General features: G+C 32.8%; 3 protein-coding genes across 4 annotated transcripts; 2 read left to right on the top strand and 1 right to left on the bottom strand.

Annotated features, from left to right (window-relative positions):
- Positions 1-533: 533 nt before the first annotated feature.
- On the top strand, positions 534-3,263 carry LOC128182874 (uncharacterized). The gene is made up of 7 exons (XM_052851638.1): positions 534-575; positions 819-839; positions 1,037-1,162; positions 1,470-1,643; positions 1,994-2,107; positions 2,341-2,547; positions 2,955-3,263. The coding sequence occupies exons 1-7, from the start codon at positions 539-541 to the stop codon at positions 3,125-3,127; spliced, it is 852 nt and encodes a 283-aa protein (XP_052707598.1). The 5' UTR covers positions 534-538; the 3' UTR covers positions 3,128-3,263.
- A 3,388-nt stretch (positions 3,264-6,651) lies between these two features.
- LOC128185473 (uncharacterized) lies at positions 6,652-10,072 on the top strand. Its single transcript, XM_052855063.1, has 6 exons — positions 6,652-6,688; positions 7,455-7,580; positions 7,817-7,987; positions 8,540-8,653; positions 8,901-9,107; positions 9,575-10,072. Exons 1-6 carry the CDS (start codon positions 6,652-6,654, stop codon positions 9,772-9,774), a joined length of 855 nt encoding a protein of 284 aa, XP_052711023.1. The 3' UTR covers positions 9,775-10,072.
- Positions 10,073-10,905: 833 nt separating this feature from the next.
- On the bottom strand, positions 10,906-20,773 carry LOC128185728 (betaine--homocysteine S-methyltransferase 1-like). Of its 2 annotated transcripts, none has more exons than XM_052855366.1 (7): positions 20,632-20,773; positions 14,426-14,616; positions 13,821-14,015; positions 13,502-13,613; positions 13,058-13,236; positions 12,389-12,470; positions 10,906-11,460 (listed from the first exon to the last, which is right to left on the bottom strand). In XM_052855366.1, exons 1-7 carry the CDS (start codon positions 20,642-20,644, stop codon positions 11,171-11,173), a joined length of 1,062 nt encoding a protein of 353 aa, XP_052711326.1. In that variant the 5' UTR covers positions 20,645-20,773; the 3' UTR covers positions 10,906-11,170. The 2 variants fall into 2 exon arrangements, with proteins under 2 accessions (XP_052711326.1, XP_052711324.1); XM_052855364.1 differs by lacking the exon at positions 20,632-20,773 and adding an exon at positions 16,907-17,021.
- Positions 20,774-23,201: the final 2,428 nt, after the last annotated feature.

Genomic DNA, 23,201 nt, shown 5'->3' with positions numbered 1-23,201 from the left:
TATATACACTGTTTGAGACCTAACATTTTCACATTTACCACAAAGCGTTTGAAATTTGCGTGTTCACTTGATTTGTCAAGTTATAGCTATCTATTTCAGGTAAACTATAAAAATATGACCACTTTGTCTAGTAAAACGCTACATTTAGACTTTTTTCCACTATATATTTTATCGTCACTTGCATCTAATTCTATAGCTACATTATGAAATTCGAAATTGCATATAATATGTAACGATACATTTTAGATCATTGTTTTAATATATTTTATATGAATATATATTAGAGAGTATATGTATTTCTAAAATAATTCACAATTTATTAATTAGTCAATGATGATTTATGAAAAAAGTCGATTGCTGTTTACTTTTTTATCTGCGACATCAAAGGAATAAACGCTTTTTCAATTAACGTGTTTCAAAGGATTGCGATCATTAAAATAAAGAGAAAAACTTAACTTTTATAATTATGTATGTGATATATATATTAAGACATTAATTTTCTCCTTCGCTTTGTAGGGCCAAAAATATAGCTAGGAAGATGATATTATTAATGTTGTTCATCTTTTCTTTGACTGGTAAGTATCTTTGTGGTTTATAGCTGAGTGACAACAATTAGCAAAAATGTTATAAAAGAGATGCAAAGAAAATCGAGAGAATGACACCTATGGTTCTTGTACCACTTAGTAGCTAAGTACCTTAATCTAGATAAATATGTATGCAACGTTTATAAACATACACCTGAAACTGTGGGAGAAATAAATCAAACAAATGTGGTGTTTAAATAGAAACTGATATTATTTTTGTTATTTTAACTACAGGATCCCGAGTGCAATCTCTATGTAAGTATACAATTAAAATAAAAGTTAGATATATTATTAAAGAATCTGTTATATCATTTGGTTTCAATTTTCGGCCTTCTCTTAGATTAAATCATTTATAATTTATGATTTCTCCAGCGAATTTATTAAACATTCTCTCTCTCTCTCTCTCTTCTTCAGAAAAATACCCATATATTGTAAATCATATTTCTTTTTAGCATGGAAGTATGTGTATGATTTTGTGGTAGAGGGTGGAAGCCTCCCTGTGTCTGTCATTCAAGAGGAATCCGACCCTGCCGAACTATACTACAGTTTATTGTTTGAATGTCCCACGACATGTAACGGTAAGGATTTCCCCATCTGTCATGAAAGGCCCTTTGAAATACTTCTTCTGAAATACCTAGTAGTACAACTTTTACAGCTTGTCGTCATTCATCGTTTTTATTTAAATGAAAGGTTATTACTTTGTATGCATTGTTGTATGCATGGTTTAACATACAAATAAAGTGTACAAAAGGCCGAGTGGAATTTTATTTTAGTAACAACTATTATGATTCCGACAATCATGGATCATATACCGGTATAATAAAACACAATTGTTCAGAGTGGTTGGTTAAGATACATTCTGTGATTTTTTTGTACTTTGATTAGATGGTTTGAATGACTTGGTTAGCATCGCTGACAACTCCGGAAGTGGTTTTATTATCAAGACAACTGACAACGAACTTGTGGAGCCTCTATTTGACGTCGTCGTCATAGTTGGTGATAAAACTGCTGAAAACAAAGAATTACAACGACTCCGATTTAAATTTATTGACAATGATGGTAAGGAACACGTTATCAATATTATTTATGATAATTATTCCTGGTTTGTTCCCTATGTCGCGGTCCATTTGATTTTTTTTTCAAATAGAAAAGTTCTGTATGTAATCTTAAGAATAAAAAATACTTAACCACTTAATCTTTTCACATATAAGAAATTATCTAAACAAAAAGAAATGTCCTGTCGCAAGCTTTATAGAAAAAATATTACCTACAAGTCTAGCTGTTGAATACACATTTTATAAGCTCTCACACAATACCGGTATATGAAATGTTTAAACAATTTTTAGCTATGAACAAAGTGGAATATGCTCCTTTTGCTGCTATTTTATTAAGAATTAATATGCTTCCAGATCCTGACCAGACTACTGTTTTGGAAAGTGTATGGAGCACTATATTATTAGAAGTTGTCAATCCACCTAATCTGCCGGGCACCGTATATACAGTCGTTGATGTCATGGACCAAAGTGAGAAAATAATGAAACATACTAGAATATTTACAGAGCTTTTGACGTACAATGTATTGACAGCAATTTAATTATATTTGAAACAGTGTTTCCAGTATCTGTTGTGAAGTATTACAGTAAAATACCAAAGAAAAATTTTTATCTTTTTTTTTTGCAATTGCGGTGTTACATGTCTAAATAACAAGAAGCAATGTTTTTAACCAATCGACAATTGTTTGTTGAATACATTTCAGACTTTAGAAAACAATGGTACGTTGATCCTTTACAAGTGGAATTCAAAGAAAACGAAACAGGAAACAAGTCCATTTTAGTCCGTCCGGTGGAGGATAACACGGTGGACGGTGACCAGCAATACGTGTTGGTCACAAAGCGCATGTCAACTGATGAGGGCATAGCTCGTTATCATTCCCATCGCATTGTCAACGTGCTAGACAATGATGGTATTAAAACACCTCAAAATTATCATTCTTGATTACGTTATACATTTAAACTCATCGTTATTAGATTATATTATTTTAATCTTCATTGCAATTTAGATAATAAGAGAAAAAAGACATCTAGCTTCATTAATCTTTAATCGATGATCGAATGATCTTACATGATCTTATGATAATTCTTAAAATAGTTTTTCTTATATACTTACACTTATACACTTATCATTCTTGATTATGTAATACATTAAATCACATTGTTATTAGATTAGTTTATTTTGATCTTCATTGCAATTTAGATAATAAGAGTAAAAAGTACACACCCATTTTTCATTATTTATCTATATTCAGTTAACCGAATCCCTCAAACTGATCTCGTGAGAATTTTAAAAATAGTTGTTCTGATTTACTTACAGTGTATGGACAGTGGACAGAGTGGTCGATGTGGTCAGAGTGTTCGAACACACCTCCTTTCTGTTACCAAAGGAGGACTCGAACATGTAAACGTCCTCCTTCGGTGTTGAATGGAAATCCAGTCTGTGATGGACAGAGCAGCGAATCTAAGCATTGTCCCTGCTTCGCTTCCTAGGTTACACTGCATAAGTGATCTGTTATTTTTGATTATAAACGTGCTTTTTTTTATTTATGTATAATTATGTTCATTGAATTCCTTAACCTATTTTGAATTTATTATTTGTTGTAGAATAAATCATTTGTTAAAAATGGTTTTTGTTTCGTTTTAATTTTTTTCGATTATAAATCGAGTTCATAAAGATTTATTTGTAAATCTAATGTTGAAGGAAAAGCCTCAGAATTTAAGTTAAATAATGTGTGGAAACTTACCAAAAATATCAACGATATCATCGAAACAAATATAAACAATCTAACTACATTGTAGTTCTCTCTGAATACAAAAACTTAATAACTCTTCCTCACTTATATTAACTGTAAAGTGTCAAATCTTGGGTACAGGGCAATGAAAAAATGTTGAATTAAGAATAAATAAACAACTGGAACAGTAATTTTCCTCATACGATGACTCTTCACAAATACTTCGGTCAGATAAACCACCATTTAATTGATTTTTTAAATTTTTTGTCACTAAATCGATCATGAAAATACATTGAACTGTAAAGATTTCTTGTATTTGCAAAACATTGTAAATATTGATAACATTTAATTATGTCGGGGAGATCAGATGAATGGTTTAAGTCCAAAGTTTAATCTGACAAGTTGCTATAAATATGGTAAAATTCACAAGACAATTTGTAAATCAAATCTATGACAGAAACAAAAAGAGTTGACAAAGTTTCGGAAGTCCATTGTAAATTCTTAATCATACAGAGTACTTCATTGATAGCAAAAGTCCATAGAGATACAGAACTTCTCAAAAGGAACATCGTAGGCTGTGATCTGCGTATATTACAGCTTACAAAAACAACCCTATTGAAGTGAAGATACGGGCACTATGCATGTTGCAGATAATGCTTCGAAGACATTTTAAATCATAATTTAGACAATCTTTTCTATTCCGTGTGTGTAGTTGAGGCATTAATTGGCGTTTAACATAAAAAATAAACAACTAAATGGGACAGAAAATATAGAGAATGTTCATCGTATAAGACGATTCGTTTAACTCTCAAAAAATATTTCTTTACAGCTAAGTGAAATTAAATTAAATTCTTCACAGCACCGACTTCTTAATAACATTTACATACAAGTTTACTATCAATAAAGGAGAATGGTTATAATCTGAAGATATGCAACTCTTATAATTGGGAAACGTATTCCGGATTACGTCATCTTGTGTTTTAATGAAAAGTATATTTGTTGGTAACACATTTATTCGTTACCTTATCCAAACATATTTTTATCCTCTTTTTTTTTTTTTTTTTTTTTTTTTTTTTTTTTTTTTTTTTTTTTTTACAAAAGTTGAAAAACAGGACTCAACATATGTCACAATTAAACATAGCTATATATCTAGAAAAAAGGAAGCAATTTTTTTCTGATAAATTAACAAAATGCCCACGCTAATTGTACCTGTAGATACAACATATATTTTACAAAAGTGCGCGAAGGTGTGTAATGTTTGATAAAATTAAGCAACCATCAATCTGTAATGTCCCATTAACCAAGCCTTTAGAGATGATATCTATATACGAATCAAACTATAACATTGCATCCTGTTTGTCGTACTTTTATTTATCATTAAAGATAAAACAATATGATTCACAGTGTATATATAAACATATTGAGTATATTTTTTCAGGTAATAAATTGATGATTGATGATTTTGATAATATATGCATGTTTTATTTTTTTTTAAGTTTTTGTTTGTTCTTCCAAAGCACACATGTAAAAAATGAGAAAAAAACCCTCCATGTGTTGAGTAACTGCGATTTGAATTTTGAACAAAACAAATAAATAAAATAACAGTACCTGCATTTGAATTCATTCATTGGTAGTTATATATTTGAGAGGGAGACAAATAGCAGAGAGACAGAAAAGAGAAAAGAAGAGAGATAACGTATCTATCGAAAAATCATTAGAGATATGTTTCTTCGATCTGGACAATGCGCAAAAGATATTATTTATATTACTTTTTAATGATTTTACATTCGATTTCAATTACATGTATATTGGCTTTTGAGATACAATCTCTGATTGAAGAAAATGATAACATCTTGGAAAAAGTATAAAAATACCGATTCAGAGTGTTAAGATACATTGGTCAACCACACTAGGTAAGTTGTTTTCTTTCACAGATTAATTTTTCTATGTTGTTTAAATTAGTTTGAGAGAAATCGTCTTCTGAATCAATGATTTCTTTTCTAAATTCATCAATTTTTACTATATATTTTACTATTCGTTATTTATTTCATTTAATTTGTCTTTTGTTTGAAATGTTTTAGTATGTATATATATTAAAAAGGATCAGAAACAAGTTCTAACAACTTTAACTTTATTATCATTATGTAAAAACTAAAATATTTTGTAATGTTGATGAAAAAGCAGTTTTAAACGTATGAAAAACCAGTTCCATAAAAAAGTAATAATGACATTACCTTAGCTCCACAACCTGTGCACGATACCAATTATATATCAGTTGAATTATAACAAACAAAAGAAATAAAAGACTGTGAAAACATTGTTTTCAAAATTAGATTTTAAAATTTGTCTTTGAATGCTTTATGCTGCATTTCAATTTGAAAAATAATGAAGTTTTACATCTAAGCACAGCAACTTATCAGGGAACAGTCTTCATTTTTATCGATTTTATAATGTAACTTCAAACAAATAATAATTTATCATTTCTATATAAATAACAAATTTCAAAACAATCATAATTAGCGTTGATTAAAGACAAAATAAATTGTCTGATCAAACATTTTTTAAAATAAATTCTGATGAAATATAAAAAAGACTTCTTTATATGTACCCTTTGAAAGCAAATGTCTAAACTGCAAATTGAATGCTTTATTTTGTTATGAAATTTGTATTCAATAATCACTCTCAAAAATTTTGTAAATCTTATCAACTAATCCTTAACCATTCCATTCAAAGAATTCTCTTGGAAATTTTATGGTTTAAAAAGTCGCATCTGGAATATCATTCCAGGGCGTTCGAGGGCGTTCAAATTCATCAAAGAAGTTAGTCTAAACCTCTTAAATAAATGCAACAAACTTAAAATTCTTCATAAAATTCAAATGCTTTAAGGTGGTATGGAACATCACACGATAATATTGTGTATTAGAGTACATCGTACCGAAAACATAATCCCCGTTTTAAATTCAAATTGTAGCATATATTCCAAAAATTTATAAAAGGTGAAAATAAATGTAAACACCCCAGCTAGTTTCCAACAATCTGTCAACTTCATGACACTGTTTTCCATTGCACGTCTCTTCGATAATTGTAAAGGGAGAGAGCGACCTTAGTTGCACAACTTGTGCACGATCCCAACTGTATATTAGTACAAAATTTTTTTTCAAATGAAATAAAACTTGAAGATTCATTTGGTTGCTAAAGTTTAATAAACATCGGTGTTCAATGATTTCTTAACGAAATACTTTGTTTTATCACAATTAAAAGGTAGCACTAATAAGCTGAAAGATGTTGTTGTTAACGCTGTCCATCCTTCTATTGACTGGTGAGTAATAATTTGACGTGTTTTTAAGTGAGTGACAACAACTCACAATGTGTACTGAAATAAGCAATATTAATAAAATCAAGAGAAAGATACTAGTAAAACAAATTTTAGACTACAAAATTGTAACTGTAATGTTTAGACAGTACAATGTAATTAAAACTATTTTTTCCGATTGTAGGATCCCAGGTACAGTCATTGTGTAAGTATAAAACTCACTATAAATCGAATATATATATATAGAGAGAGAGAGAGAGAGAGAGAGAGAGAGAGAGAGAGAGAGAGAGAGAGGTTTCTAAATTAAATTAAAACTAATAAGAACAGAAAAAATCAGCTCAGAATAGAACTTTTACCGGTATATTGCACCAATGTAAATAAAAAAAACAGGACACGAGCCTTGTTTTCATGACAAAGAATTGTGAGCTCTGTATCTTGGTTCTAACTCTACGACTGACAATCAAAAGAATTCGACCCACTTTCTAACGTTTTTGGCCTACCAAATATGAAAATTATGAACGGGGCTTTTGAACAAATCTCGGTGGTAATTATCAGTCTACAGCACATACCCTTTTCGCATGTGTATCAATTTTGCTCAACCAGATATCATTAGAAATGCATTTCTGAAGCATTGTGAATACTATGGAAAAATGAAATTTGACCAAAATCGTGACCATGCCTCTTTAAATTGAGTCACAAGAAATAGAAACAAAATGGTAAAAACGGTTAATTTGTAATTTATTTCAATAATGCAATAAATTGCTTTATTTAGCTTGGAGGTACGCCTATGATTACGTGGTAGAAGGGGGGTCTCTCACTGTGACTGCCAATAAAAGTGCAACCGACCCTTCTGAGCTGTCCTACAGTTTGATATTTGAATGTCCATCAACTTGTGCCGGTAAGATTGTCATATTATGCCATTAATGAAATGTGATATGTCTTTAAAAATGACTATTATTAGGCAATTATTATGCCTATGTTACCACGTATTATAAACTAACTGATTGTTAAAGTTTTAATTTTCTTTCATGTTGTCTTTTATTTCAATTGGATTATAAGCTGTCAATGGTTTTGTACTATATTGAGATTACGAACGATCATTTGGACCCAATTTCATCATTGTGCTCTTTGTAGAGAGTTTGAAGACCTTAGTAACCGTCGCTGACAACGCAGGACGTGGTTTTGTTATCAAGACAACTGACAACACAGTTGTGGAGCCTCAATTTGTCATCGTAGTTATAGTCAGTGACAAAGCAAGGAACATAGAACTCCAACGTCTCCGGTTTACATTTATTGACAATGATGGTAGGACATGACAATTTATATACATATCTATGCTTACTTTCTTTTGTTTTAAATTCAATGTATAAGTATACCGTCTGTATGTTGGTCAATGCATTATTAGAAGAATCAATTATTTCTTGATTTTTTTTATTTGGACACAAAAAAGACGTGCCAGTGTCGTTTAAAATTACATGAAGTTTATATGTGTTGCCATACAATATACGAGCGTACGTTTTGTTAAAGAAAGCAGTGGATATCACAGCCATATGATACGTGCTTCGTAATAATATAGAAAAGGGATTATCATATCAAAGTATGGTAAAACTTTCTTTTTTCATTTTTATGTTTTTCGATGTTAAAATATGAAGAATAACGTGAAGAATAAGAGTGGTAACGAGCGATATATATAATCATATATAATCTTTTATATATATATATATATATATATATATATATATATATATATATATATATATTCGCGTGCAAATTCTAAGTACATGGTACCATTCCCTCTGTCATATAATAGCAATGTTTTTTGTAGCTGAAACCATTGTGCATAATTAATTTTTACAGGACCTGAGCAGGTTTCTCAAAGAGAAGATTCAGCTGATCCTATATTCTTCGTTGTTAAGAACCCGCCAAATATGCCAAACACCATTTATTCTTTAGTTGATGTCTCGGATCAAAGTAAGAAAATTATTTATTTAAAATTTAATTATTTTAAGTTATATATATATATATATATATATATATATATATATATATATATATATATATATATATATATATATATATATATATATATATATATATATATTTGTATATTGTGTGTGTGTGTGTGTGTGCTGACATGAAGATAATTTTCATTTAAATCATTACTTTGTGATGAAAAAAAAAACCCACAAACCAAAGGTGATGTAATGATATACTTCAGGTTTTAGAAAACAATGGTACTATGAGCCCTTACAAGTAGAATTCCAGGCAAACGAAGCAGGAACTAAGAAAATTAGATTACATCCAAAGGAAGATAACACAGTGGACGGTGACCAGCGATCTGTGATAGTTGTAAAGCGCGTGTCCACATGTGAAGGAGTGCAACGTTATTATTCTCATCAAATCATCAAAGTGGAAGACATCGATGGTATAAAAATAGCACCTCGCAATGAAATTATTTATTTTTGTCATTTCGACGAATGGCATATTCATGGCATATTCATTTTAGAATTGAAAAAAATATGAGTATAAGAATACTATAATAAACCAAAAAAAAAACATAATTGTTTTTAGTGTTGAACTTGAATTCCCTCTCACAAATCCCATGATATACTCGAAATAAGTTTTCATGTGTATTGAGTTTGCCACAAACGATATCAGTCATGTCTTGACGACACGATATTTCTTATTACTGTGTTTAGGGTCAACAAAATCAAAACATTTAAAAAAAAACTAATGCTGGGTACCAATTTTTGTTGTATCTACCATCTCTCTCTCTCTCTCTCTCTCTCTCTCTCTCTCTCTCTCTCTCTCTCTCTCTCTCTCTCTCATTCCAACCCCTTCTCTGTTCTCTGTTTTTATGTTTTAAAAATCAAATTTTTTGTTTATTTTCAGTAAACGGACAGTGGTCAGAATGGTCCGATTGGACCAAATGTTCGAACACACACGCTCCGTTCTGCGACCATACGAGGACGCGCACCTGCCAACTTCCGCCCGGGGTTCTGAGTGGAAATCCAGTGTGTGTTGGTGGAAACCTCGAAAAAAGAGACTGTGCATGCCAACTTATATTTCATTTTCAACAAAATAATAAATAACAAGAAATGTCAAGAATTTCATTTCAACTCCTTAAAGTTGACTTACAAGGTAAATTAATAATACTTTGCAAATTACAAAGTTGTCAGACGTTGCGCAGATTCCACATGGAGCAAGGATACTCGATATCTTTTGTTTTAAACACATTTCAAAAAATCCATAAATTTTGTAAACATTGCTATTTTAAGCAGCCATTTGACGAAACCGATTAAATTTAAGCTCAATTAGTTCATGTACATGTATAATATAGAACTGCATTCTCTGAGAAATAAATAATCTACAATAATACATGTACTTTGTACTTATCTCCTTTGTTTTATTTGATGCTTCCTAAGCATTACAGCATGATTTCATGTGATAGCGCTATTTTTATCCGACATTGTATGTACAGAAAATGAACATAACGTAATTGTTGTCATTATATAAATGGTATTAGATACTTTTCTCAATCAATATAAAAGCAAAACACGTTTTTACTTAAAGGCAAATGAACTAAAAATAACACGCCGTCTATCTGATTCGAACACCCTCTCCGTGGACAAGGATGGCCTACGAGCCTCCGCCTATCACACTGAGCTACGTTGACACATTAGAGTACGGGTGAATAAATTTAACTCTTTGACAATAATTAATAAAGTAAAACGTTTTTGGTGAAAATCACAAATTTGACCCATTATGGGTCTAGACTCCATTTTATTAATAATCAATAAAAAAAAAATCAAAATAAACTTATTCTTTAAATATAAATACCTTAAGGATGGAGTCAGAACCCATTCATACCTAATTTAACAATTAAAAACAGTGAATGATCCATGATTTCGGCAAAAACGATGTGCAGCTTAATTTGGAAACCAATACCTGACGTGTTTTTAGAATAAAAGCACAATATTGACTTTGTGAATTTGTGAAATTTATAATGAAAACAATGCATACAAGTCAAAAATTAATATTCTAACTTGAATTGAAATTCTTTCGTCTTCATTGCTCCGATCGGGGGATATGCGACGCCTTGTACGCCCCTGTTCTTTGTTACCTTACTACTAATTTCAACTTATTGCCCCCTTTGGTTAGCAATGCACGTTGATTTAGATTAACATTTTTCTCCAAGAACGCAGTGACAAAAGACGAAAGAATAGTCTTGCAATACGTGATACAGTATATTTTCCAAAAAAGACCACACTTACTTTATTTATTTCTATCTATTTCTCGTTTGCAGTCAGCATTGCTAATAAAATATCATTTTCACTACACATATGTACATGTATACGCTAACAAAATCAAAGAATAATGATGAAACATCATCACTCTCATATCAGGAGAGAAAGGACCCAATCGCAACCGTTGCATGCACTAATATAATAAAAAGTCTCGGAAATGTATCGGAACTGCTAATCCCCTCTAAGCATTGTCTTTGCCAATCATAAATTCTTTGATCTTGGTTGAACGTTTGTATTTGTCAGCCTCACTAGTTTTCCCAAAGATATGGCTAAGGCCTACATTAGGAGTATATTTTGACGTGGGCGGTTTTCTACCGTAAGCCTCCGCGAGCTCGCGGAAGTAGAAAGAGGCGTTGCCACAGCAGAGACCGATGTAGTTTATCCCAGCTGCTTTGGCTTCCTCGGCCCAAGACATGATGTCAGATCGACTACATCTAGCGGCTTCCAAATCAGTCGGATATAAAGGCTTTCCTACAATAAAATATAGGTGATGAAATTACTTTTTTGGTACTCGGCACACTTAGATTTAGTATTTTATGTTTCCTTAAAGTGGTAATTCAAAAAAAACAAGCAAATAGATTTAGCAATAATTTTTCTGCTTTGATTGTATTTTACGCCAAACATCATAAAGGTGGAAATTTTTGCAAGTTGCTAATTTAGCCTAATTTATAGTCAAGAATAAAGTAAATATTTGAATGGTTAACAGCGACCAGACTAACCTATCAATTATTTCTTCAAAAAACATATCTTTAGAGCGGAAACAATGTCATTTTTATTATCGATTCTCGTCATATAGTCAACATGTCTAACTGCACATAATCGAATGAAATCTTACGTGGGTATCACTTTTATTTCTAAGGAAAAACTTATATTTTTTACGGCTGTTGAGATAGAACCACTTTAACAAGAGCTTGGACTTAGGGTAGCTGCATAATCAAATGAAATCTTACGTGGACCCCGTATCACTTATATTTTAAAGAAAAACTTATATTTTTTACGGCTGTTGAGATAGAACCGTTTTAACAAGAGCTTGGACTTTGGGTAGCTGTGTCAATCGGCAATGTGGCGTAGGCCTGTCTAATTCATTGCTGGCTACTCAGTCATGGCTCTTTGAAATCAACAAGATTTGTCTGGCTTTGGGCGAGATTGTTACATCCTACTGAAAGTCCAATGCCTTGTTAAGATGGTTCTGATTTGATAAGGGCGCTATATTTAAAGAATTGATGGAGTAGAATATCACAGGCTAAATCATTTGAATGTAGGAAAAAAGATAATAATTATTAGAAGTGATGCAAAAAGTCATTACGTGGATTTTTCCCATTGTCACAGAATGTCTGTAGCTTGCATTAAAACAAGTTAAAGACACGAGACGAAAGGCGAGCAGGGGACAGATACTTGCCTGTTTCTGGGTCTTTAAGGGACTGGAATGTCCTGCAGTTGTCCCTACAGCGGAAAGTAACCGGTAGCATAGCCACTGGACCCTGAATAGAGCAGAGAAAAATTACAATATACATGTACATGTAAAATGAATACCTTCTCATTCAACCAATGAAAACGTTGAACTTTAAATGATAACATAAAATTCTTCTTTAGAGCAATATCTATACCCTTTATTCATGTAATTAAAAACTGCTTTAGACAAGAAAATACTTTGAATTGCCATCGCCAGACTTATAACTATATCATTAAATATAAAACAAATACATTGGGTATCCTTTGAATGTCTGCCAATGGGAGACAATATTGACACCTGATTACAAGGGGGAAAAGGTGCAGCAAAAGTAATGAACAGATATAAAATGTACATATTAATTATTTTTTATATATTTTAATGCCTTTAGAAAAATACAACCGTGCTTTGGTGAACATATACCTAAAGGAACTGTTTTGTGTAATATAATATATACATGTATATAGTTTTTTTTTCAGAGAAATTACACAGTAGCTATCCGCTATGTAATCTAAAAGCATTACAAAAAGGCTACTGTTCGGTCTTGAAATGAGATCCGATTTAATGTTTACTGTATTTTTAGTTCTTTTTATGCATAATCATGGTACGTTTACTGACCTTACACACTTTCTTGATCTCTTTGACGAGAGGCAGCATGGTGCGGGGGCCTCTTCCACAGTTCACCCCTACCACTGCAGCCCCTGCCTCCTCTAAACGGCGACAAGCTTCCGGAAACGGTACGTCATCTGTCGTCATATCCGGAATATATGCCGTCATAGTAATAACAGCTGGTACTCCTGTGGAATAAACATTTTGTTTAGATTGTGTATGCTCGTTTTACTGCATACATTTATGTTTAGAGAAAGAAAAAGAGTGAATCTTGTATAAATTTGAGTTTTACTTGTGAAACTGATTTATTTTTACGTGTGGCAGAGAGTACCTAGTTACATATATTCAAGCTATAACTTCATAACTAGATTCAATGAAAATTAAAAATAACAATAATTTTATTGTACATTAATAAAACATTCAATTCATACATATTAACTGTTTTTACAATACCTTTTCCATATTGTTGTATAGCTTTTAAAGCGAGCATGGCTTCCCCTAAGTCATTAAACGTTTCAGCAATGATGTAATCTACTCCGTATTCAACTGCCCATTCGATTTGTTCCTGTGAGATAAATAAAATATTTGATTTTCAACAATTAGGAAGCAAATGAAAAGAATTTCAGATGTGAAAATACTTTTGAAAATAAATAATCGAAAATATTAAATAAAAAACGACATTGCGGTTATATATTTGCATAACTTTTTAAAGAAAAAATGCATTTATTGATTCCCCCCCCCAATTATATTATGTAGAATTGAAGTTATATACTTTGAACATGGCCGTGACTGCAGCAAATGTTGACTCGTCCTGAGGGTCATATATTCCGGAATTACAGATTCCACCCGCAAACAGTTTACCATTTTCTCGGGCCACTTCCTTTGCCATCTGCAACGCTACCCTATTAAGCTTCTCAAGATCATCTTCCCGCCCTATGGTCCGCAGCTTCTCTCGATGACCATAGTACTAAAGAGTATCGAAAACATGCATGAATATATGGTATTGTTTGAAATATGCGCATCTAATGTAAATTAATGGCAAAAGACAAGGACTGGCCCTTCTGAGAGAGAGAGAGAGAGAGAGAGAGAGAGAGAGAGAGAGAGAGAGAGAGAGAGAGAGAGAGAGAACTTTGGTCCAAGTTGGTGTTCAACAACCAAACATCAGTGGAAGAATACTAGTTAATTGGAATCTTAAAAAGATTGTTAAACAGAACACTCCCAAGTAGGTGGTTGTTTGAGAGTAAGTTCCACTAGAGAAGAAAATGTGTAAATATATCTATCGACTCTTTATTTCATGTTAATTTCGTGTTGATTAATTGATGATGTGACGGAACGATTTCGTAAAATACTTATTTACAGTGACATCCGGTAACTTACTGTAAATGCTTCTATAACATCTGTCCCAGCATGGATGAATTCCATGTGCAGGGCACGAACTACCTCTGGGTTATCTAGAACAATTTCTGGAATAAATCCGCCTGCAGTTAAATATCCTCTTCGTTCCAGCTCCCACATGTATCCCTCCGCGATGAGGATGTCTTCGCCATTTTTCAAACGTTCTACTAATCCTAAAAATAAACGTGTCATTGTTTATTCACCATAGGGTACATATACACTTAAATTTTACATAATTTGTACTTGTAACTCATTGTTATGTTGATTTTGATCCAAAACATCTTTTAGTGGCATTATGTCACGTCATGAAAGTCACGTGGCGTCGTTTTTGAAAGTTGGCGGGGTGGGGGCAAACTTTAGTTAGCTAAATTTTGACAAAGAACTTTTTCACGAATCATCAAATTACTTAATCTGTGGGGTGGAAATACTTCAAACTAAATCTATCTTATGGTTAATTTTGTAACTTTTCCTATAATTTTTCCGGCTCTAAAAAAGTAGAAATATTTGAAAAAGTGGAATTGGGTATCCCCCTCCCTGCCCCAATCCCCCGATGCAACATGCCTGCTACAGTTTTACAGATGTATAGATCTATAGCTCATTGAAATACCCAGGGAGTTCAGATGCATAAATTAATAGCGCTAAGTATTTGGAAAGGAAGAGTTTTATACAATAATGCATTTTTTTGCTTTTGTTGGCAAATCGACACATTTATTCAACCCGCATGCTATGCATCGATTGTAAACAAAACAAACTTCAGAAATAATAATGAACAAAATATACACAGATTTATTTTTAATTTGCCAGAGCTACTGCAATGTCTATTATTATACAGTACACATATAAGCAAAACCATCGTTTAAAAGTGTACACAAAATCTGATATAAAATCGGACCAAGCAGCTTTAACATGATTAGTTTGTCAACGATAACGATATATTTACATCTACCAAGTATTATTTCCTCTATTTCTTACGGAAACTTATAGTTAATTCATAGCTGTATATAGAAACAGCCAAACTAAAATCAACACGCCCCGTTTATCGATTACAGCGACCTAAGAAAAATCCCGCATAATGATGTCAGACTCAAAGTCTGACAGGAGACGATTTGGCTGTTTCTTATTGCTTACGTACTTATGTACATTAACAGTAATTACGCCTATCAAATGCACAAACGGAATGCCAAGATCAGCATGATCAACTACATAGGTTTCTTACGGTTTGGTCTTTTCTTTCATTATTTAAAAAGTGTTTTTGATTGAAATTGGATTATTTTCTATAAACCTTTATGACACTGTATGACAAAAAAATAACAAATTTTAAAAATTATTAAAGTTCTAAAAAATGACACTGATTGAAGATTGTAGTGGCATATCAATGTAATCTATTATATTCTATGTTCAGAATTTTATATATCCTAATATATGCATTTTACCCACCTTGTTCACCCCCCCCCCCCCCCAATCTTTGACTCTCACTCTGCGATCACGACGATACAGTGACATCAAACATCATAGTTCAAGTGTCTGTACCTGAAGCCGACACACGACCCGCGCTTAACATTTAGTGTCATACTGTCCGTGACCCCATTACATCCTGTATCTCTCACTGCATACCGTATCTGCAGGAGATAACCGCTAAGATTTTGCAAGCCGGTGTACGAAATGTTAACCACCCAATCCCCCCCCCCAAAAAAACAACAACAACAAAACAACAACAAAACAACAACAACAACAACAAAGCAGAAAAGGAGCAAAGAATAACCACGCTTGCATGTGTATAATCATAAGATTGAATAAGAACTAACACTCGATCGCCACTCTTCATTTTTTTTTGGGGGGGGGGGGGTTGACACCGTCATGAAAAACACTCAATGTTTTGTTGAAAATTTCGCGAATGCAGCTTTCGAGATTTGATTGAGCAATGTCTTACAATTGATTGAAAACGAAATTCTGAGTTAATCGTAATAAATTATACTTTGCTTTCATTAATAGCATAATAAATTACGGTAACTACTTTTGTTAAATTGCAACATTTAAACACGTACGGAACTGTAGCTCCCAAGTCGTCAATCCGTCCGTACATTATTTAGACCGGGAGCTACATTGTGCAGGGTCGTAGCAAAAATATTGGCGACCTAAAATTTCTTGTAGACGCGCCTTAAATATTTCTTGCAAACGAATCATTTACCTTCAAGCAGGATGCATGTAAGTAAAAAACAAAATAGAGATTTCTCGACCATGCACTGGTTAAGTTGAAATTAGACAAAATAATTTCTCTAATTCTATTCAAATACTATAATAACTTGCATGCTAGGAACTGAAATTAAGCGATTTAAAAGTATAAGAAAACGGAAAAAAGATTCACTGTCTACTTGTAATTCTTGTGTTCCTATTTAAAATCACACTAAAAGCTAAAGTTGCACATAAGATAAAACAGTGCACATTAACTAGGACAGGCCTTACCTTTGGTAGCCATGTTCGCTGTCGAATGAAGCCCCGAGGCAGTAGTATTTAACCTAAGTCTGGACCATGATGACAGTTTATAAGTGGAGGGGGAGGTACCGTTTATTATATAACTGTACAAAGCTCATTTCGGACCCAAACGTTTTGTTATTATTGCGGAGCTGATTTTGGAATGTAAATATTTTTCAATACAACGCATGTTTTCCGCTGCATAATGCCAAATATTTGATTTTTTTGTAGAACTGGCATATTGCTTTATTTAGAGCACCCCCCCCCCTTTAACCGGGTCTTTTTTTTTATTGTCGATAAATAGACAACATGTTTTCTTTTAATTGCCACATTTTTTTTATAATGGCAACATATAGAAAAATAAAATGATAATAAAGTCAATCTACCTTTACAAAATATCAACATTAAGCTAGATGTAAACATGATAATATATATTTGTTCCAAAGGTACATGCCACGAAGTTAAACAAGTTTCGGTTGGTGGTATACTAAGGTAAGCGAGTAGATAACAGGATAGCTTAACATTTTATAAACATTACTTCGCAGTGATGCAACATATCGTCTAATCAGTTTGTGTTATTAAACCAATGTACATGTAAATATTTACATTTTTAAATGTCTTTGTCTGTGATAAAATTACGAGTCAATTTTGATCCCTAAAACCCAATACATGTAACTTCATAAAACATGAGTGTCACAAAATGGGCGTGTCTTAATAAGGAATCATTCTTTGAGTATTTTTGAGTATTATGAGGTGATAATTTCGGTCGGGGCGTGATCAAATCCAATAAAGCGCCTCAATTTTACGTCATTTGTATTTTGGGTTTTATAGTACAAAATCAATACGTAGTGTTATCACAGGCAAAGACACTGGAAAATGTAAATATTATAGATAAGCATAACCGAAAAATGGTATTGGCTGAGTAGTAATAAATAGCATGTGCTACATAAAAAAATTATAGTGATTTAAAATATATTGTTTAAAAGTGTGCAAATTGGAAATAATATAAATATAAGTAATAAGGAATCATGTTTTAAATGTTATGAGGTGATAATTTCGGTCAGAGCGTGGTCAAACCGGGCTTTATGATAGATTTGACTACGCCCGACCGAAATTATCACCTCAGAATACTCATAGAATTCACTCATAGATTCCTTAATACAACGAGTTTGATTTAATTTTTATACATGCATGTGTATTGCAAATAAAATTTTCTTTTTGGGTGAAATGTATACTTAGTCTTATAGTAATTATAAGTTTATTGCGCGGAAAGATTTTAAAATCCCATTGAAACATCAAACGAATAAATGGTCATGAATTAAAATAAATTCCAGTTAATAAAATATATATGAACGCTAGTTAAGACAATTTTTTTTAAAATCAATTTCTTCTATCTTCTTTTAATCAAATGAATCAATTTGATGGAAATGGAAAAATCCCAAATACGTAACATTGCTTTAATGAAGTTCCGGGTATTAATTAAAGCGGCCCAAACTGTATATACGCCACCGTTGTTATTAATGGGATATTCGAGTTTATGTGATAGTTACATTATATTAATAGTGCCTGTTTTGGATGGTAAGAGTTGAAATTGACACCCCGAGAAAACCATTGTCAACCGACGCGAAGCGGAGGTTGACAATGATTTTCGAGGGGTGTTAATTTCAACTCTTACCCTCCAAAACAGGCACTATTTATTTTGTTATACTGAATGTCTTAATTTTTAAGAAAATTTTACTTTTATAAAGGAATAACGTGAATTCTACAGCGAACCGTACGCGCATAATTTTCGTGCATGTAACAATTTGTAAATGTTACCCGTTGCTAAGTGCGTTGCTAACGCTGAGGGTAATAGTATACAATTATTTAATGCTTGAACAGTCAATAGACCAGAATATTTTTCCCGAGGTGCAGGGAACAGCTCAGTATGATCTATTGCCCGAGGCCCACGGCCTCGAACTTGAACTTGAAATGAACTTGAACTGCACCAAGGGAAAAAATTCTGGTTTATTGACTGTTCAAGCATTAAATAATTGTTTTATTACCTAATTCCTTTTTTTAGTTTTCGGGGTTTACAATTTGTATATTGCAGATAGTTTTCGTGCCATTACGCAATATACTCAGATTTTTTTCATCTTTTACATGCACAAAACCTGTTGAATGCATTACAACATCTCAATTTAATATCAGTTTACACAAAGGAGTGGGAGTCTTCAACCCATTAGATTTTAAATAGTCTTTTACCTTATGTAAAGCTTTAAAACTGTTGTTTATATGATACTCCATTTTGATAACATTGAATTTGGTTTCACTAAGCCTTTAGTATTAAAAACAGCGTCAATGTAAAGGAATATACATTACCTAAGAACTATTGAAAGGATGTAACATTAACATACCCGCGTTCTGAAATACGTTGCCGGTCCAATAGATCGCAGTCTATTGACCGGCGGTCTAATAGATCGCAGTCTATTGACCGGCAGTTCAAAATAGACGCAAATATTTAATTTATAATAAAACAACAAAATCCCTTTGATTAGGTAATAAAACGGATTATGAACTGCGTCTTAACCAATCAGATTTCAGTATTTAACATGAAAGTATAACAATTTAAATTCATGGGCACGAACGCCCAGATATATAGGCAACGAAAACGGATAAATAATGACTTTTCAAAATCAATACAAAACATGCAAAGTTTATATTATTTTTTCAAAACTGTAAGTGCCATGTTTTTCAGATACAACAAACTTGACTTAATATTTTTGCTGGGTCATCGAAGCCATTTAGTATCATAAAGAAACTTAACTGACAATCTCGACGTGTGGGTCCTAAAACGCAAACTCTAAACGGGAAAAAGATTACACTTTCAAGTGTTCGCCGCACAACTTCCCTCTTTGTTGTAATCTCATAAATAGTATATGAAATCTAAAATCAATCACGTAAATTGACTAAATTCTCGATGCCAACAAAAGAGTTTCTTCACTACGATTGTCAAAGCAGAAAATTCGTTTTTGCTAATTTCTAGTTTTGAACCATTTTAACGAGAGCTTGGACTTTGGGTAGTTGTGTCAAACAGCATTGTGACGTAAGCCTGTCTATTTCATTGCTGACCATTCAGCCATGGCTCTTTAGAATCAACAAAATTTGTCTGGCTTTTGAGCGAAGACTAAACTATCGGTATATTAAAAAAGATCAATAAAATTATGTCCATAGTAAATTAAGGTAAGCTGATTATTTGCAAATATTGAAAATGTGCAAAACTTTTAAAGGAAACGCCAATACAAAGGTTCATATGCAGTGATCACTGCAGAAAAATACTTTTCCCGCTTCCTTCATGCATATACGAATAACTGTGAGAATGGAATGCCAAGAATTGGAATATCAAAACATGATTGGTCTGTAGCTCCCGGTCTGAAAAAATTCGGACGACCCAGCTAGGTCGTCCATCCGAATTGTTTCAGACCGGGAGCAACAGACCTGCAGCTAGATTACTGTACTACTGCATAATTTTACCAATGTTTACATTCATAAGCCAGAGTAAAAATATCTTCTTCACGTTACCATAAAAATTTTAACGACACGTTTCACAGAATCTATAGATACACTCCCTTTGTAGTCTCGTACAAGATTGACGGTTCTATAATCGTAAACAAAGGACATGGTGAAAAATTGGGTCAGAGTGTCAGTGCACTATCTACATGTAATACGATTCTCACCTTGTTGAGCCATGTCCACTCAAGTTAGCCGAGCCAGCGAATTCTGAGACACCCCAGTAGCACTAAGTTCACTGGTGCAGTAATATCGAGGGTGTATGGTCGTTATTTCGACCAACAGAACATAAACAGCCAGTTCAGTTTTCGGAACACGATTTTTTCGGGGGAGGGTATATTAGTGACCTGATTTTCTGGGATCCTGTTTTCGCAATACATCAGTAAACTTGAGGCTCATACACTAGGCGTTTATAAAATTTTATTAACCGTATCGGCAAATACAAAATAAGTAGATCTGAATCAGTGTATCAGTTACAAAATGTATCGTTTAAAGAGTCTCATGCAGACATGTACACCAAAAATTTAATCACTGTTAATAAATCATTTTTGTAATTCTTACCCCTCAAATGCCCCTAATCCCTTAGTAAAACTACTAGCAATTATATGACAATGACTTACAAAAGAAATTGCACTGAGTTGATGTGTTATCACTGTTACCTAATATTGACTCTGAGTTTTCAGTTCTGTGTGCAAACACTGAACAAGTAGGCTGTGAGCGGATTACTTTATCGTAGGTTTTGTTGATTTTAGGGTACGTGGTAAATATTGTTCCGTTATCTTTGTGGTTCTAGTTCTACCTTGACTTTTAGTTACACTGTCTTTTATTAACTGCAGAGCACATCAATGTATGTATACAAGAGGCCCATGGGCCACATTGCTTATCTGAGCAACAAGGGATTACTACTACTTGTATCCTTTCTAAATTATTTATAAAATTCTGAAATTATGGAGGTGATAGGGCCATAATGCAGAGGGCTGAAAATAAAGTATCTTTATCGCACGTAATTTAATTAATTAAAATCTGAATCTTTAGAAGAATATAAGTACATACTGAGCTGGACAGTATTCCCTTTAAAAATTATTAAAAGTTGTTTCCCATAACTTTTCATTACTTTATTGCGGTTGAAGGTGTTGCTTCGGTGGTCACTTTTTAAAAAAACATTGAGTAAACCAACCGTACATCAGAATGCGAGCATTATAACATCATAAATTGTAATTATACACAAAAACATCTACATTTATTCATATTTATCATGGGGCTGGCATAGGGGCACGGTTTGAACTTTGAAGAAGAACCTACACCGTATGTATCAGAATGCTTGCGTACTTGTTTAATGTGAAAACCGTAACATTGTAGTTCTTAAAAGGGTTTTTCTTTCTCTATATTTTCCAAAGTTGAATTTTGAATCCGTCCCCGCCTACTTATGCACCAGTATTGTCCGAGGGTCTTGGTTTGAACAATTTATATTTACATTATCCAGTGTCTTTGCCTGTGATAACACTACGTATCGATTTTGTACTATATAACTCATAATACAAACGACGCCAAATCGAGGCGCCAGCGGGGTTTGTTTATTTATATTTAATTATTTAATCGTACGATGGCCTAAGATTATATAAATATAAGTAATAAGGAATCATTCTTTGAATATTATGAGGTGATAATTTTGGTCGGGGCGTGATCAAATCTATCATAAAGCCCTTCGGGCTTTATTGGATTTGATCACGCCCCGACCAAAATTATCACCTCATAATACTCAAAGAATGATTCTTTATTCCTTATTAAAATCTACCCGATATCAGGACGCTTACACGATAATGTCATCAATTATTGATATCTTATCTATATATTTCTTGAAAAGAAAAATCTAATTTGAAACCCTCCCTCCTAAATATTCATATGCTGATCTTTGAACAACTTCTTGACCCCAATATCGATCCATACAATACAACAAACCTTTTGTTGTAAATGTTTGTTTCTCTTGAACAGAGATTACACAGAAAAAGTGTTTAAAGACACCATCTTTTCACATTGTTTTATTCATCATTGCATGTTTGAAAAGTTTTTGTCCGTAATTTTAGCAATTTAGACTCGCTTTCATGAAAATGAACAGTGCCAAGTTTGGTTGAAATTGGCTCAGTGTGGGAAGAGGTAAAAAATATAAAAAGTTTACAGATGGACAGTGGTGATTAGAAGAAACTAACGTGGACCTTGGGTTCAGATGAGCTAAAAATGCAGCGCAGATCGGGATTACTAGTATTGCAACTCCATTTGGACAGACCTTTCAAGGTGGCAAAAAAATGGATAACACAAAAGTCAAACAAAACATCGCCATCCTATCGTCCTTAGATATAAATAACAAGTTTAACCCTGAACATTTACATTTAATCTACATGTGTCAATTTAACCCGGTTAGACCGAACAACTAGTTTAACTTTGTCACCGATATAATAAGTGTCAACACCAGTAATGTCATGTCTTCCTCATGAATTTATAAACTGGGACTCTACATATAAAATTTATGTGCAGATCTGAGAGCGGGTGTCCGAGAGTTAATTTTGTTTGTCGAGGGGGACATTATTCTGGTTTTGGTAAATTTATATATAAAAGTAATGTACAATGACCCCCCCCCCCCCTTCCATCATTGGCCTCCTCTTGATTCATGCATGCCAAATGGTATGTTATAGCATAATCAATGGGTGACATAGAAGGAGAGATTTACAGAAATTATTAC

The sequence above is a fragment of the Crassostrea angulata genome, chromosome 5 (assembly GCF_025612915.1).
Source record: "Crassostrea angulata isolate pt1a10 chromosome 5, ASM2561291v2, whole genome shotgun sequence".
NCBI lineage: Eukaryota > Metazoa > Mollusca > Bivalvia > Ostreida > Ostreidae > Magallana > Magallana angulata.
This window is presented reverse-complemented; position numbering and strand designations above follow the sequence as displayed.

What these genes read in the sequence shown, in the direction of transcription:
- LOC128182874 (XM_052851638.1), top strand. Translation starts at nt 539, where the DNA reads ATGATATTATTAATGTTGTTCATCTTTTCTTTGACTG. An exon ending in ATCCCGAGTGCAATCTCTAT is followed by an intron (nt 840 to 1,036) that starts GTAAGTATACAA and finishes ATTTCTTTTTAG; the next exon opens with CATGGAAGTATGTGTATGAT. An exon ending in CGTTGATGTCATGGACCAAA is followed by an intron (nt 2,108 to 2,340) that starts GTGAGAAAATAA and finishes AATACATTTCAG; the next exon opens with ACTTTAGAAAACAATGGTAC.
- LOC128185473 (XM_052855063.1), top strand. Translation starts at nt 6,652, where the DNA reads ATGTTGTTGTTAACGCTGTCCATCCTTCTATTGACTG. An exon ending in ATGTCCATCAACTTGTGCCG is followed by an intron (nt 7,581 to 7,816) that starts GTAAGATTGTCA and finishes TGCTCTTTGTAG; the next exon opens with AGAGTTTGAAGACCTTAGTA. An exon ending in AGTTGATGTCTCGGATCAAA is followed by an intron (nt 8,654 to 8,900) that starts GTAAGAAAATTA and finishes GATATACTTCAG; the next exon opens with GTTTTAGAAAACAATGGTAC.
- LOC128185728 (XM_052855366.1), bottom strand. An exon ending in CAGTCACGGCCATGTTCAAA is followed by an intron (nt 13,614 to 13,820) that starts GTATATAACTTC and finishes TTTATCTCACAG; the next exon opens with GAACAAATCGAATGGGCAGT. An exon ending in TATACAACAATATGGAAAAG is followed by an intron (nt 13,237 to 13,501) that starts GTATTGTAAAAA and finishes TTTATTCCACAG; the next exon opens with GAGTACCAGCTGTTATTACT.